We start from the raw sequence: 13,343 nt of genomic DNA, 5'->3' as shown, positions 1-13,343 counted from the left end.
ATTTTTTAAAACTTAAGAAGAAAAAGAAAAATCTTTAATACTTACCCAGATATTTATCATTTCTGATCCTTTTTAGTCATTCCTAAATGTTCGGTGCCCTCTGATATCGTATCCCTTCAACCTGAAGAATTTCCTTACGCATTTCTTGTAGTGAAGTCTGCTGCCAACAAATTATCTTATTCTTTCTTTACCTGAACATATCTTTATCTCACCTTTATTCTGAGAGGACGTATTTTATTCTGGATTGACAGGTTTTTTGTTTTGTGCTGTGATGTGTTTTTGTTTTTGTTTTACCTTCTGGCTTCCATGGTTTCCGATAAGAAGTCTGTGGTTATTTGAATCAATGTTTCCCTTTATATAATATGTTGCTTTTCCCTGGCTACTTCCAAGATTTTCTCTTTACCTTTTGTTTTCAGCTTTTGGATTATGATGTATCTAAATGTGGGTTTCTGTGAATATGTCCAGTTTGGAGTTTGTTGAACTTTTTGAATCTGTAAATTTTTGTCTTTCACCAAGTTTGGGAAGTTTTGGGCCGTTATTTATTTCTCTCCTCTCTTTCTGGGACTCTAATTGACTGATGTTAGACTTTGTGATATTGTGGCACAGGGCCCTGAGACTCTTGTCAGGTTTTTTCATCATTTTTCTCTCTCTTCTTCAGTTTGATCTATCTTCAAGTTTATCAATCATTCCTCTGATATTCATTTTTCTATTAACTTCATTCCGTGAATTTTTATTTTCAGATGTTCTAGTTTAAGTTGTAACATTTGCATTTGGTTTCTTCCTATGTGTGCTATTTTGCTGCTGAGATTCCTATCTTTTCATTCATTTCAAGTCTGTTTTCTTTTACTTCATTGCGCATAGTTGAAAATAATGACTTTAAGGTTCTTTCTGATAATTCCAACATCTGTGTCACCTCAAGGGTAGCATCAGTTAATTGTCTTTTCCATTTAGAATGAGTCACATTTTTCTAGTGCTTTGTGTGTAAAGCAATTTTGGAGTCTCTCCTGAACATTACAAGTCTTATGTTACATAGACTCTGAGTTCTTTTACAGTTCTCTGAAGAATGCTCATGTTTTTTGTTTTAGTACACAGTTAACCCAGGTAGATTCAAATTTGAAGCTCTCTCTTACCTATATGCACAGAGGTTAAAATTTCAGTTTTATTTTAAACCTTTGCTGTGCTGCTTTGAGTCTGTCCCATAGAAACATCATTAAGGGATCAACCTGAAACTTGTGGGGGTTCATACACAGAGTTAAGGGGTTGCTTCCTTTTCCAGCTCTCTCCCTTGTGTGATTCCCCCTCAGTCGCTGTTGGTCAGCCATGGTATCTGAGTACCTTTCCCTGAGTTCTCTGGCCAGAAAGATGACTACATTGTCTCTTGGAATTTTAGTCGCCCGTGACCCACCACTTCATGACTACAGGTCACCCTCAATTTTCCCCCAAGTGAGAAACTCACCCCCATGCAAGTCACTTCTCCAAGTTTCAACTCTCCTCTACAATCTGCCTGATCTTGTTTACTATTCAGATTCCTCAGGTAGTTATTTTTATATTTTGTTCAGAGTTTACAGTTTTTATTAGTGTGAGGGTTTGTCTGAAGGAGGGCTTAAATAACAAACTCTCATATTGTTTTCATTTATTCACAAAGTAAAATAATTTAGTCCTCTTTGTTGTCCAGTCAGAACATGGAGTCATATGAGGTTATTCAATGAAGCACAGTCTAGCAACCAAAAGTAATTAAAAGCATTTCAACAACATTGGTCTCTCCCAAAGAAGGTTGGTGAGAATTCAATTCAGAACCCATGGCAACACTTTTTAAAATTATCTTTCTCCATTACTCTGTCACTTTGTCTTATGACTGCATTTTCCCTGAAGCCTCACTCTGAGATACTAAATAAACTTGAAAATCAGCCCACATAGCCTTTTCATTTTTGTGCCTCTTCCCTCCGTTCTAATTTTCTTTTCATAAAAGCAGTTCTTGTTATCTCTTTTCATTTTAAGCTGATTAAACTAATCTCTCTCTTTGCAAACTTCTGCTCTTTTTATCCTTATTCTGAGCAACTTAAACTCAGGAACCGAGATGGCAAACTTAGAATCTCCCTGAGAAAGAGAAATGTCCATGAGGAAGAGACTAAATGTCCAAAGATAGAATTTTCTTAAGGGGAGAGGGTGAGGAGAAGGAGAAAATCACAAATACAACACTCATAATTTAATATATATATACATTTTTTCTTCTTATACATATGTAAATATATGTTATATATAATCTATTTGTGCTAAGGACAGTAACATATTTTTATAATATATAGTTTTGACAATTTACAATGTTTTAATTTTTCTAGCAAAAAATGACTCCAATAGCCCTTCTTTGAATTTCCAGATGGATTCCAGATTCTCATAATACTACCATTTATTGATGGCCAGGCACTCTGCTAAGCCACTTGCATCCATTGTTTTATCAAACTTTATAGCAATCTTGCAAGGTAGACATAGTTCCAATTTACAAATGAGGAAACTATGGGTCAGAGAGGTTAAGCAACTTGCCCAGATTTACTCACCTCTGGAGGGGATAGAGATAGGACTTGAACCCAGGTGAGACTCCAAAGCCTATGCTTTCTTCACTCTCTCTCGCCTTTCGAAATCAGGGGCAAATTTCTAGCAGAGTTTGATGGTCTTCATCTCCCAAGTGTTATAGCAGGCAGAGAGAGAGAGCATGGTGGTGTAAAAATAACATTCACTTCAAAGAGGAGACAAGGGCTCGAATCCTAGGTTGTTACCTCCTTGCTGCAAAACCCTGCAACCGCCTCAGCTCCTCTCCACCTTCTTTCTCTCTGTCTACTATGGAAATAAAAATGTACTTCACACAAACTTTCCAGACTGTTCTAGAAATAAAATAAGAAGTGCTGTGTGAAAAAAGTATGATGCAAATGTAAGCAATTCTAACTATACTTAGCCCAACTCACAACTAACCCTTCCTTTTCTAAGTTTTGCAGTTACGACTTCAACAGAGAAGGACCCAGGAACAACTGGCTAACCAAGGCATAATACCACGTGAGTAGCTGCATCTCTTATTGGCTGATATTTACCCATGGGACCATGCGATTTGGGAGCTGGAAAGCACCTCAGAGGTCATTTAGTCTAAGCCCATGTATCAGTCTCCTGAGATCCTCATGGAATCTGTGTGAGCAGAAATCCCAGACTTTGAATGCTTTGCCCCAAATGCTACTCACCTGCAAGTGCTTCCCTTTAATGATATAGGTTGTACTTAAACTTCCAAAGTGGTGGGTTTGTTTTTAGGGTAAACATAATTTACTATGGGCATCCCTTGCCCTCTCCTACTTTTGGCATTGGATATTATCTCTATTCATTCCAGAAACATCAATCACATCACCTTTTTCTCACCTCCTGAGTTTCAGTCCTGTTTGGGGTACTTGAGTCCACAATTAGTGGAATATTGTCAAGTGCTTCCTTTCTGGAATACCAAATAGCAATATCATTCCGACATAAATAGTATAGTGTTGAATTATTGGCCATATTTTGGATCAGAAAAGAATTACCATATCTTTCAGAAGATATGTTTGAAATTTCCAATCAATTTAGCATTTAAAGCTAACTCTTGATTATCTATAGAAATAGGCAAAAGGGTGCCCTGGATGGATGAAGTCACAGTTGGAGCTCCTTTAAGTTATACTTTCTAACTTCCTCCCCTGATGAAGTTTAGAAATGAAGATTCATAATGACTCTTGCAGAAATCCAGGTCCCTGTTGTGACTATTACCTGAGAGTTTAGTATCCAACAAGCAGAAGTTTGCCCTTGATAAATTGTCGGGCAGTTAATATTATTGGAGCCCTATGACCCAATTTCTAAAAATTTTGAGTATAGTCTGTGCTTCAGAGCCAGAACAAAACTAAGAATTTTTCAGGCCTTTTCTTTCGTAAGTCAAAAATAGCTCTTGGTTAATGGCTAAGCACTACAAACAGTAAACAGCAGGTGACCTTAAAGTGGGATAATTTTTTAGAGATTTGCTAAGCACAAAAAAACACAGCTCACCCTGCAATTTAAAGGCTGCTTAAACAATAGGTACAACTATTATAAAAAACCAAAGGGGCAAGTTTGTGTGGCCTGTTTCATCTTAGCCCACTAGCGGAGGTGCTGAAAACACAGGAGAGACCAAAGGTCTGCAGATAAATGCATCTTCACTCAGAGCTGACCTGAATCCTTTTTCCTGAATCCTCTTGCAAATCTGTAGAATCTAATTTGGTTACCATTATCTAGAAGAATTATTCACTAAGAGTGGACTGTAGATAAGTGAGATCCACCAGGACCCTCTCGGCAGACCACAGTCCACACCACGTGCCCTCAAGTATATAATGAGCACACTGATTTGAGTAGTAGGAAAATAATCCAGCCCCTCACTGGTGTTTCTTTCCCTCAATTCTGGAAAGGCAGATGGAACAGATAGACCCAGTGCCTTTCATCAGCTCAAGCTCTTCACAACTGATTCAAAGTTCTACTCATGAGCTTAAATACTCTTAACCTGGGTCTTGCAGCTGGTATTTGGATGATGGATGAGAATAAACTTGTTTTTTTGAGGTTTATGGGATTAAATCTCTGGGCATCAGTAAAAACACCCAATGAAGGTAGGAATGAACCCTACAATACATTTTTAAATAACATCTCTATGTAAGTTGTGTAAATTAAATGTCCATTTGTGGAGTAGGGCCCAATAGGAATATACTATTCTGTTCTCCAAGCTTTCCAGAATCCAGTAGAGTACTTGTTAATGAAATACTGCTTGACAGAAATTTTGCATCCATAGTCCATTGTATCATTAAGATAATTACTGGAAAAAAAAAAGTCCTATGAGTAATGAAATGATTTTTCTTTCTAATTCAGCAAAATGATAAAGCTTAATTAAGCATCATCAGTTGTCCCTAGTCTTCAGCCAGCGCCTCTCAACCAGGCTCTCCAAGAGTATGGATTCTGCTGTGGAAAAATGTCAAAGCCACAGCAGGCCCACACTGCAGGCCCAGACAGACCTTGACTACTTAGCTCTTCTCAGAAAGCTCGACTCAGGATGAGTCTCTTAACTTGCTGAGAGATTAAGAGCAGAGATGGTTGGCATCTTCAACCCCATCAGAGACTAAACATGCAACTAAATGCAGCGCAGAGTGGCGTGTGCTTACTCAGGCAGCTAAGGAAACATGTATAACTGCAGCCAATTGAGAGAAGGAAAGAGGAACCGATAGTCTCGGAGTCCTTTCAGTTCAATCAAATTCAACAAATTTTATTATGAACCAGACTATATGCACAGTAGTGTGCCGGGTACTATAGGGACAACAATGAGCAAGACAGTCCTTTGGAGAGACTCAAGATTTTAGGGAAAAAGGTGAAAGAAATACACATAAGTATAATTCAAGGTGGAATTTGTTACATTCCACCAGAAGACCTTTTATTTCTTCATTCTATTATTTGAATTTTTTGAAGCAGAAGGAAAGAAGAAAGGAGAAAGGAAGAGGGTAGAGTGGAGGGAAGAAAAGTCAATAGTCATTAGAGATCATCTCATTCCATGATTTTCAATTTTTTTAATTGTTAAAGATATCTTGTGTATATATGTACTGGCTGAAACAGGGTCAGGGGCCTCTGTCGCATTCACTCAGCCCCCCTCATCCTTCGTAGACGCCCTTGATTATCCACCCAGAGAGCTGGCTCTCTTCAAAATAGTTTGAAAACCCCTGACCCCATTCAAGCTCCATTGTCTTTAATGGTCGTGAAACTCAGGTTGAAGAGTCCCAAGAGATTTTCTCAGTGTCCCCAAGCCAGGTCCCAATGTGGTCCTATTTTCTGCAAATTTGAACTGTGAGATTTTAAATGTATGCACAATAAAACTGTTACTACAATCTCACTGTATCCGTAAATTTGGAATAATTGCAATTCTCTCCCCAAATTTTAAAACTTGTCATAAATTTATGCTAAATTGAAAGCTCACGTCCAAATGAATTGTTAATTGTCCTCGTGTTATCATTGTAGCGCACGACTGCCTTTAGCTGCTCAACAGAAACGCCTGTTATCCTTTGGCAGAATCAGTCTTGAGTTTTACATTAGGTTAAATTTCAAGGACATTGTCTATTGCAAAAAAATGTCCTCTCCTCCTGTTGTGACAGAGCTGAGGCTGGACCCCATGTGTCCTGATCCATGCATGGGGCTCTTTCCTCAAATATTCAAAAGGAATTACTTGAACTTTAAAAGCACTTACTTAAGTTTCTATCATCAAATATTTGTGGCCAAAAAATTCAGTTGGAATTTGGAAAATAAAAAATATATATGTGTGAAAATGCCCAGGGAAACCAATGGTTTTAATGAAATAACTTCAGGTTCTACATCATAATCTATGTGTCACCATGACCAAGAGTGACTGACAAATTCCACTGAGTTGGCTGTATGGCAGATCTCACTTCAACTGCACACCAAACTGATGATTAAATTATAAGGTTTCTCCCTTCACTGACTCCAATGAACTGAACCATGTGTAATTTTCAGTCAACTAGTGAAACTAGTCCAGGTGGATTGAATTTAATGCCTTCCTCCTTCTTGGCCATGCAGGTTTTGAAGTGCTGATGATTAACAAAGGGTCCACCGCAAACAGGGACAAATTCTCTTTTATAACCCCCTTAATCATTTCTCTTAAGCATTTACTTATTTCTTACTTGTATACATTATGGGTTTAGGATTGTCCCCTTCAGGTGCTTTGAATGAATTTAAAGGCAGTGTTGCTTGAATTTAGTCAAGAAAAGCAGGGTTGAGGCCAGCCCAGAACCCCTAGAACAACTTTAAACAGTGGAAAAAGGTTCTCAGGCCAGGAGCATGTGTCCAGGCCAGATTCTAACATTGCTTTCATATTTTTAATATCAATTGTGGAATTTACAATTTCAAAATAGTCATGAAATATCCTCTCGAAGTTAACTTAGAAACTTTAAGAATTTATTGTTTGGACTTCTCTCCAAAATCCCAAGTCTGAATATCAAAGTGAAGATTTCAAATTGCCTACTTTGCTGCCATCAACTAGAATTCAAAAGGATGGCAACACTGCCCCTCCCTTTCAGGCTCAAGGCTGCAAGACGACATCAAGGTTCTCCGTTTTCTCATGACTTCAGGACAGAGCCCAACCTCCTCCCTTTGTAGACCGAAGGGGCTTGGATCTGTTCAGCGTATCTCATGCAAGTTTTCTCCACTACAGTTCTTTTCCTTGGGCATCACTCTCCTGGGTAGAATCTTAAACACCACCATTGTATTCCAACCACTCCAGAAGCCTTAGTGCAGAAGGATGGTCAGCTACATGAATTAGATGTAATCGAGGGTCGTAGGGCAATTCAGTAGATATTTTGACCATCTGCTGTGAGGAAGGCCATACGGAACAGAGGAGTCAGACATGAATTCTGCTTCAAAGCAGTCACAGTGTAGATGGGGCCCCAAGTTGCCCCTGCTTAATTGTCCCCTTTAAAAATATTGAACAGCGTCACACCACTACATGGGAGTGAGCTCTGGGAGGATTGAAGGAAAGAAGTTACTTTCTCTTTCCCTCTCCCTCTGCTGTTAAAGTGGGGCTAATATTTTATCGGAACCCAGGGGAAAGAGGAGGAACATTTAGCTTATTCTCCTGGAATATGCAAAACGAGATTAGGGAACTGGAATGGACTGTGGAGGACCAGGGACCCAGAGAGGCTGTGACTTCTCCACAGAGACTCAGAGAAAGCCGCCGCTGGCCAGAGTGAAAGTCTGGGCAGCTTGGTTCCATGATCTGATCGATGTAAGTGAATTTAAAGATACGATGAGCTGTCTATGAATGGTGCTGCCTTTATTTGTTTTGCAGACTAATCCAAGCCACAGCAGCCACATACTTACTGCAAAGCCTTGGTAAATCCCTGAATTCTGTGATCCTTCTCCTGAATAGCAAGAAGAATGACTGGGGCAGCTCCTGTCCCCACACCACATGCAGCTTCTTGATAGTTTTGAGAAGTTGACTGGGCAAAGTCTTCTTCCTTTCCTCCGTGCATTCATCTGACTTGGCTTCTCCCTACAGCACCCTGCCACACACTCTTGGCTGTTTGAGCAGAACACGGCACAAGGGTTTTAATCTGTCTGCCTCTTCCCTTCTTTCTAACATCTCAAATTCAGAGATAGGAAAAGGCACCCTGGAATTTCAGGGCAAGCCCATTTGGGTCAACAATCATCAATTCCTCCTTCTTTCCACCCCTCCTCCTTCAATTTTCCAGTTCCTTGTTCCTTCGAAACTAGTAAACCAGTAAGTACAGGCACACTTTGCATTTGTCTTTCTTCTGAGAAATTCCAAAGTATTCACGTACGTTGCCTCAAATTCTCCAAGTGTGCAAGCCAGGTCTTAAATATTACAAAGCTACGTTGGGAAAGTGCGCTATTTGCAGACCGCCCCCGAGACTGTCATTTGGGTACTGAATAGGCAACGTATTGCCATCCTAGAGAGAGAATATAATTTCCAGAGTATTATCACTTACGCATAGCATGCACCCATTTGCTTGGAAGAAAAACATTCGTGATCCAATTTGTCTTTAAGAGTGAGACCAAGAGAGGACAAGCATTACTAAGTCCATTTTATACATGGGAAACTGAGAGCCCAGGAAGACTATCTCACTTGGTTAAGGTTATACCAAAAATAGATGGCAAATCGAAGACAGAGTCCACATGGCTGGTTTCCAAATTTTAGTCACCCAAGACTTCTCTAATTATACCCCTCACTGCCATAGAGCCTATGTTTAAAATAGTTTTGTCTTCCCTCCAAAGAACCCTACATTTAGGAATTATTAATCCATACATCTGTTTTTGATTAATTAATGGCATTTATGCTTACCAGCCAGTGCTGTTTGATCAGAATAACTATAACTATACCAAGTTGTTATCATCCTAGGCAGCAACAATGAAAAGTGACAGTTGCATTAGCCAAGCAGTGTTTCTCTGGGCAAACATAACCCTTTTTCTTCAGCTTTTTGAAATGCCAAATATCAGTCTTAGAAATCCGTTAGTCCCTTTTTGAATTCCTAGATTCCCAAGGACCCTAGATCAGGACCCACTGGCCTTGGACACTCCAGAGCAGTGATTCTCAAACTTGCACATCAAAATCACTGGGAGGGCTTGTTGAAGCACAAATCCCCAGGCCCCACCCCCAGCGAGTGGAATTCTGTGGGGTGGAGCCTGGGAATTGACGTTTCTGACAAGTTTCTAAGTGATGCTGAAGATGCTGGTCTGGGGGCCACACTTTGAGAACCACTGCTCCCGTTGCTACCCTAGGACACTGGCTCTTTGATTCTGCCTCTAGGACCTTATCCATAATACTCAAGGAGTTGGATTCTTCCCCTCCCAGCCTGGCAGTGAGCAACCCCATGAGAGAAGTCAGGCACAGCCCTGTCTCTGTGGCCAGCTGCACCAACACCAGACCCGCTACCCTGTGTTAGAGAGTCGGGTCCCTCCCCTTAACTGAGTTCTCAGTGGCCCCACAGCCTATTTTCTCCTTTTTCTGGCCTCCTCTTGGAGGCATGAGGTTAAAGTTGAGAGCAGGGGACTGTAGGAGGCCTGTTCTTATCTTGGGATCTTTTTTTGAGCTCTAAGTAAGCAAATGTTTATACACACAGCTGACCCAAGTTAGCTGGAGCTGCACGGACAGAAATAGGAACAGCCCGTAACTAAATTCTGAGGCGAGAACATGAATTCCCTTGTGAGAAGAGATTAATCTTCCTCCAGGGGGAATAAGTTAGATGTGTGGCTGACTGAATTTACAACCATATTTTAATTTGAAATCACATGGACGTATTTTTTTTTAATTTAGAAATTCAAATTCCTTTTCAATCTTAAATGTCAATGTCCCTTAAATACAAAACTTTGCCATTTGATGCTGCCAGGGCTGGCAGCAAAGGAGGTCCTTTATGTATTTTCTAAAAAGCCAACCTTGGGGGTGAGGTGCATTATGGCTTTTGCTGGCCCTTAGGGAAAGTGGCTAAAACCCACATTCTCAGGAGTCAGAGAAAAGGCCAATGGCAATCACAGGACCACGGCAGGGTAGTTTTCCATTGTGACCTCAAGCCAATGCCCCATATAACATCTCTTAAGCCCTGAGGAGAATAGCATGTAGTAAAATGCAGTGTGTGGACTTCCTTGGCTTTCTTCCCAAGTTCTTGATAAATGAACAGGCCTTCTCCCACCCTGTGGTAGAAGTTTCCAGAAGACCTTTGTGCTTCTGGCATTGGAGAACTAGACTGTGAGAATCATTTCACAGAGGAGTTGCTAACACCAAGAAGTGATGAATTATAGCTCTACAGGCTAAGATACAGGAAACACGATGTTTCTTAGAATGATTAGTAATCTCCACTAATAAGCATTGAAAAGCCTCAGATACAAGAGAACCGAATAAATTCCTCCTAAGTCCCAAGTCCAATTAAAACCAATTGAGACGGAATGTAAGTGATATCTCAATTCATACCATTCCCTTAGGGTTGCTTCTTCAGGAAAAGGATGTGTTATTCTTTTTAACCACTTAATAAGACCACACTACAATGGATTCCTTTTCTGGATTATGTAAGTGATTAAGCCACACCAATACATCATACCTAATTAGATGCTCGCCAGACTGCAGGTCAGAGGTGAAGACCTACCAGTTCAGATCGTACAGATTCACCAGGGCCCGCTGGACTTCAAGCAGACTTGTAGTATCTAGTTGCCTGGGGAAATGGGATTTGCTTTCAGAACGCCATCAATATAAGTTGCAACTTTGATTAAATGTTGGAAAAGGCAAGCCTCCTTACTGAGGATGGCAACCAGACCCAAATCAGAGAAAATGCATGAGTGACACAGTAGAACTGCACATTCCTCCAGATGCCACTGGAGAAATTTCTCAGAGCCACTAAGTGAGGACAAATAGGGGAGCGGGAGAGGAAGGGCCATTTGAAATGGCAGGTTTTGCAGAAAAGCCCATTTTAAGAGTGAAAGCAGCAAAAAGAAACTGGTGTTAAATCAATCAGAAATGTCATATTCAAGCAACATAATTAATTTTTTTTTCCTGTAAGAAAGGAAGCCTTTTGATCTCTGCTCAAAGTGAGGAGAAGCGTGCTTGTCCAGTGTACTTGGCACCGGGCAGCCAGCTGGGGCTATTCTGCACGTTCCTTTGGTCAACGTTGTTAATGGTGGGGTGAGGCAGGGAGATTTAGAGAGATCGAGCCTTAGTAGCTTCCCAAAGAGTGTCCTCAATAGAGGATGACATGGCCCACCAGCCGCCAGGACTGCAATGGAGTTTGCTTGATGCCCAGCAAGTCTTTCTAAAAACTATGCTCACGCTAACATGATCTTAAGGACGGAATGAGGCATACACAATGACACACACATGGGCCCCAGTGCTAATTTGGCCAGAAACCCAATTTTTTGTGCTGGCCAAAGTTTAGAAGAGTATTCCGTTGCCTGCAGCTTAAGAGTGGACATCTGTTGGAGTAATATTAGAATTCTGGATCATGTGATTCATGAACTTGTCCAGACTTACAATTCAGAAAAATATTCAGTGCGATTCTGTAACCTCTGATCAACCTCATTACTTAGAATGAAAAGCAACTCCTTGTGGCTCCTGATTGAGATCGTTCCAGGGGATCAGGAAAAGTAATAAAAAAAACGTAGAATTTTGCTGAATGATGTCCTACGGCTTTGCTAAGTCAAAAGAGTTTGCTAAATCATCGTGAAGAGCGCTGTGAAACAGTGAGGAGGAGGAACAGCGAACAGTGGAAAGAATGGAAGCGGGCATTCGGTCCAGGCTGTTTATGGCTGCTGTGTGCTATGATGGACCAGGGCCTGCCGCTTCTGATTGCTAATATTATGAACATCACACTTTGAAAGAAGTTAGGTTGTCAGGGGACCAAGGCTCCTAGTCCTAACTGTGTGACCCTGGGCAAGTCAACCAATTTCTGTGGACTTCAGTTTCCCCATTCTGTGCAGGGTTGGAGTTGTATTTCACTATCTCCAAGGTCCCTTCCAGCCCTCAAAGTCTCAAAATTTTGTGCTTCTCACTCCACACCCTTAGTTGCATGTCCTGGCCAGCCAGCCACATATCTTATCCAAAGTGCATGTCCCTTTCTACAGTGTGAGACTCCTCTCTCATGGACCACAGCCTCCACCCAGGCTTTTGCACTCAAGGGCAGAGCAAAGTCAAAGAGGGTGTTACTTACCCCAGTCTACCCGTCTCCCTCAAACTAGAATGTTACTTCCGTCCCCAGTTTTCCACAGGCCTCCGTATTTCCTCAGGAACTTGGAATGCCCTGTCTCCGCCACTGCTCTTCCTGTCGCGTATTCTGCCTCTGCTGTTCCTTCTCTTTGAGGCCTAAGTTCCACCTTCCTCTGTATCCTATGGCTTCAGGGAAGCTGGTGTCCTCCAGGCCTTTCCTCTTCAATTGCTTGTGGCCTAATAAAGGCGATCACGTTCATACTGTGCACAGCTCGGCAAGCGCACCAGCAAGTACTGTGATGCGGCTCCGTGCCCCTAAGCCCACCTCTGCTCACGTCTTGTCTTTCTGTTTCAGCACTGAAGAGTCCAACTGAGTCCCATGAGCAGAGGAAACGTTTGGACAGTGACAAGGTAATTTTTTGCAAACTGCCCTCTTCCTGAACTTGGATTCCAGGTTACGGATCTCTGAATGCCAAGCTTTGGCTGAAGTAGGTAGAATTTCCACAAGAAACTCAACCAATTTGCTGGTTCCCTGCCCCCATGCCATATGGAATCTTACTCCTATGAACTGGAAACTGTGGAAATGGGATCAACTACATTAGCTTTCAAACTGCTTTCAAAAAGGTATCCCCAGTCTTTCTAATGTCTGGGCAATCCCTGCAAGGACTTCGTAGAAATCAGAGAGACTTTAAAAAAGGAGGGAAAGTTGGTTTACAAGCTGCCTTACCTTTCATTGTAGTCCTTTCTTAGCAACAGTCAGATTTTTTAAAATCCCATTCAGTGGTAAGGGAGGGCCTGAGGATACCAAGTTTATTCACAGTTACTTAAAGGCAACAGGCATTGAGTTTATTTCTCTTCCTGCTTCTAGAGGTTTTTGTTAGCATTTCACGGGGGAAATTGTCATATATCCTGCACCGTCTTAGCATAACTCTGCAACCTGAACTTATCAATCATATAAATACTATTTAGCAAGCATCAGCACTGTAAATGAGAAGGAGACACAAAGGAGGTGTCTTCTGGGATTTCTTTGTCTAAGAGTTCTAGCCTCACAACTCGTTTGTGGGTGGAGAAAGGGCAGAGCTCTCGAACTCTTCAAAGTTACCCATGAGAGGCTGTG

The 13,343-nt window shown here is 41.3% G+C and overlaps 1 protein-coding gene across 5 annotated transcripts in view; it reads left to right on the top strand.

Moving 5' to 3' along the window:
• The window catches only part of MYOCD (myocardin), a 95,552-nt gene that overhangs the window by 33,555 nt on the left and 48,654 nt on the right, over positions 1-13,343 (top strand). For 4 of the 5 annotated variants that reach the window (XM_046677887.1, XM_046677886.1, XM_046677885.1 and 1 more), the window contains exons 2-3: positions 2,983-3,048; positions 12,582-12,637. In XM_046677887.1, coding sequence (XP_046533843.1) covers positions 2,983-3,048; positions 12,582-12,637 — 122 coding nt within the window. Of the gene's footprint in view, positions 1-2,982; positions 3,049-7,867; positions 7,912-12,581; positions 12,638-13,343 lie in introns of all 5 variants that reach the window. The other variant, XM_046677888.1, reaches the window with a different exon arrangement.

Source organism: Equus quagga, chromosome 11, assembly GCF_021613505.1.
Source record: "Equus quagga isolate Etosha38 chromosome 11, UCLA_HA_Equagga_1.0, whole genome shotgun sequence".
NCBI lineage: Eukaryota > Metazoa > Chordata > Mammalia > Perissodactyla > Equidae > Equus > Equus quagga.
This window is presented reverse-complemented; position numbering and strand designations above follow the sequence as displayed.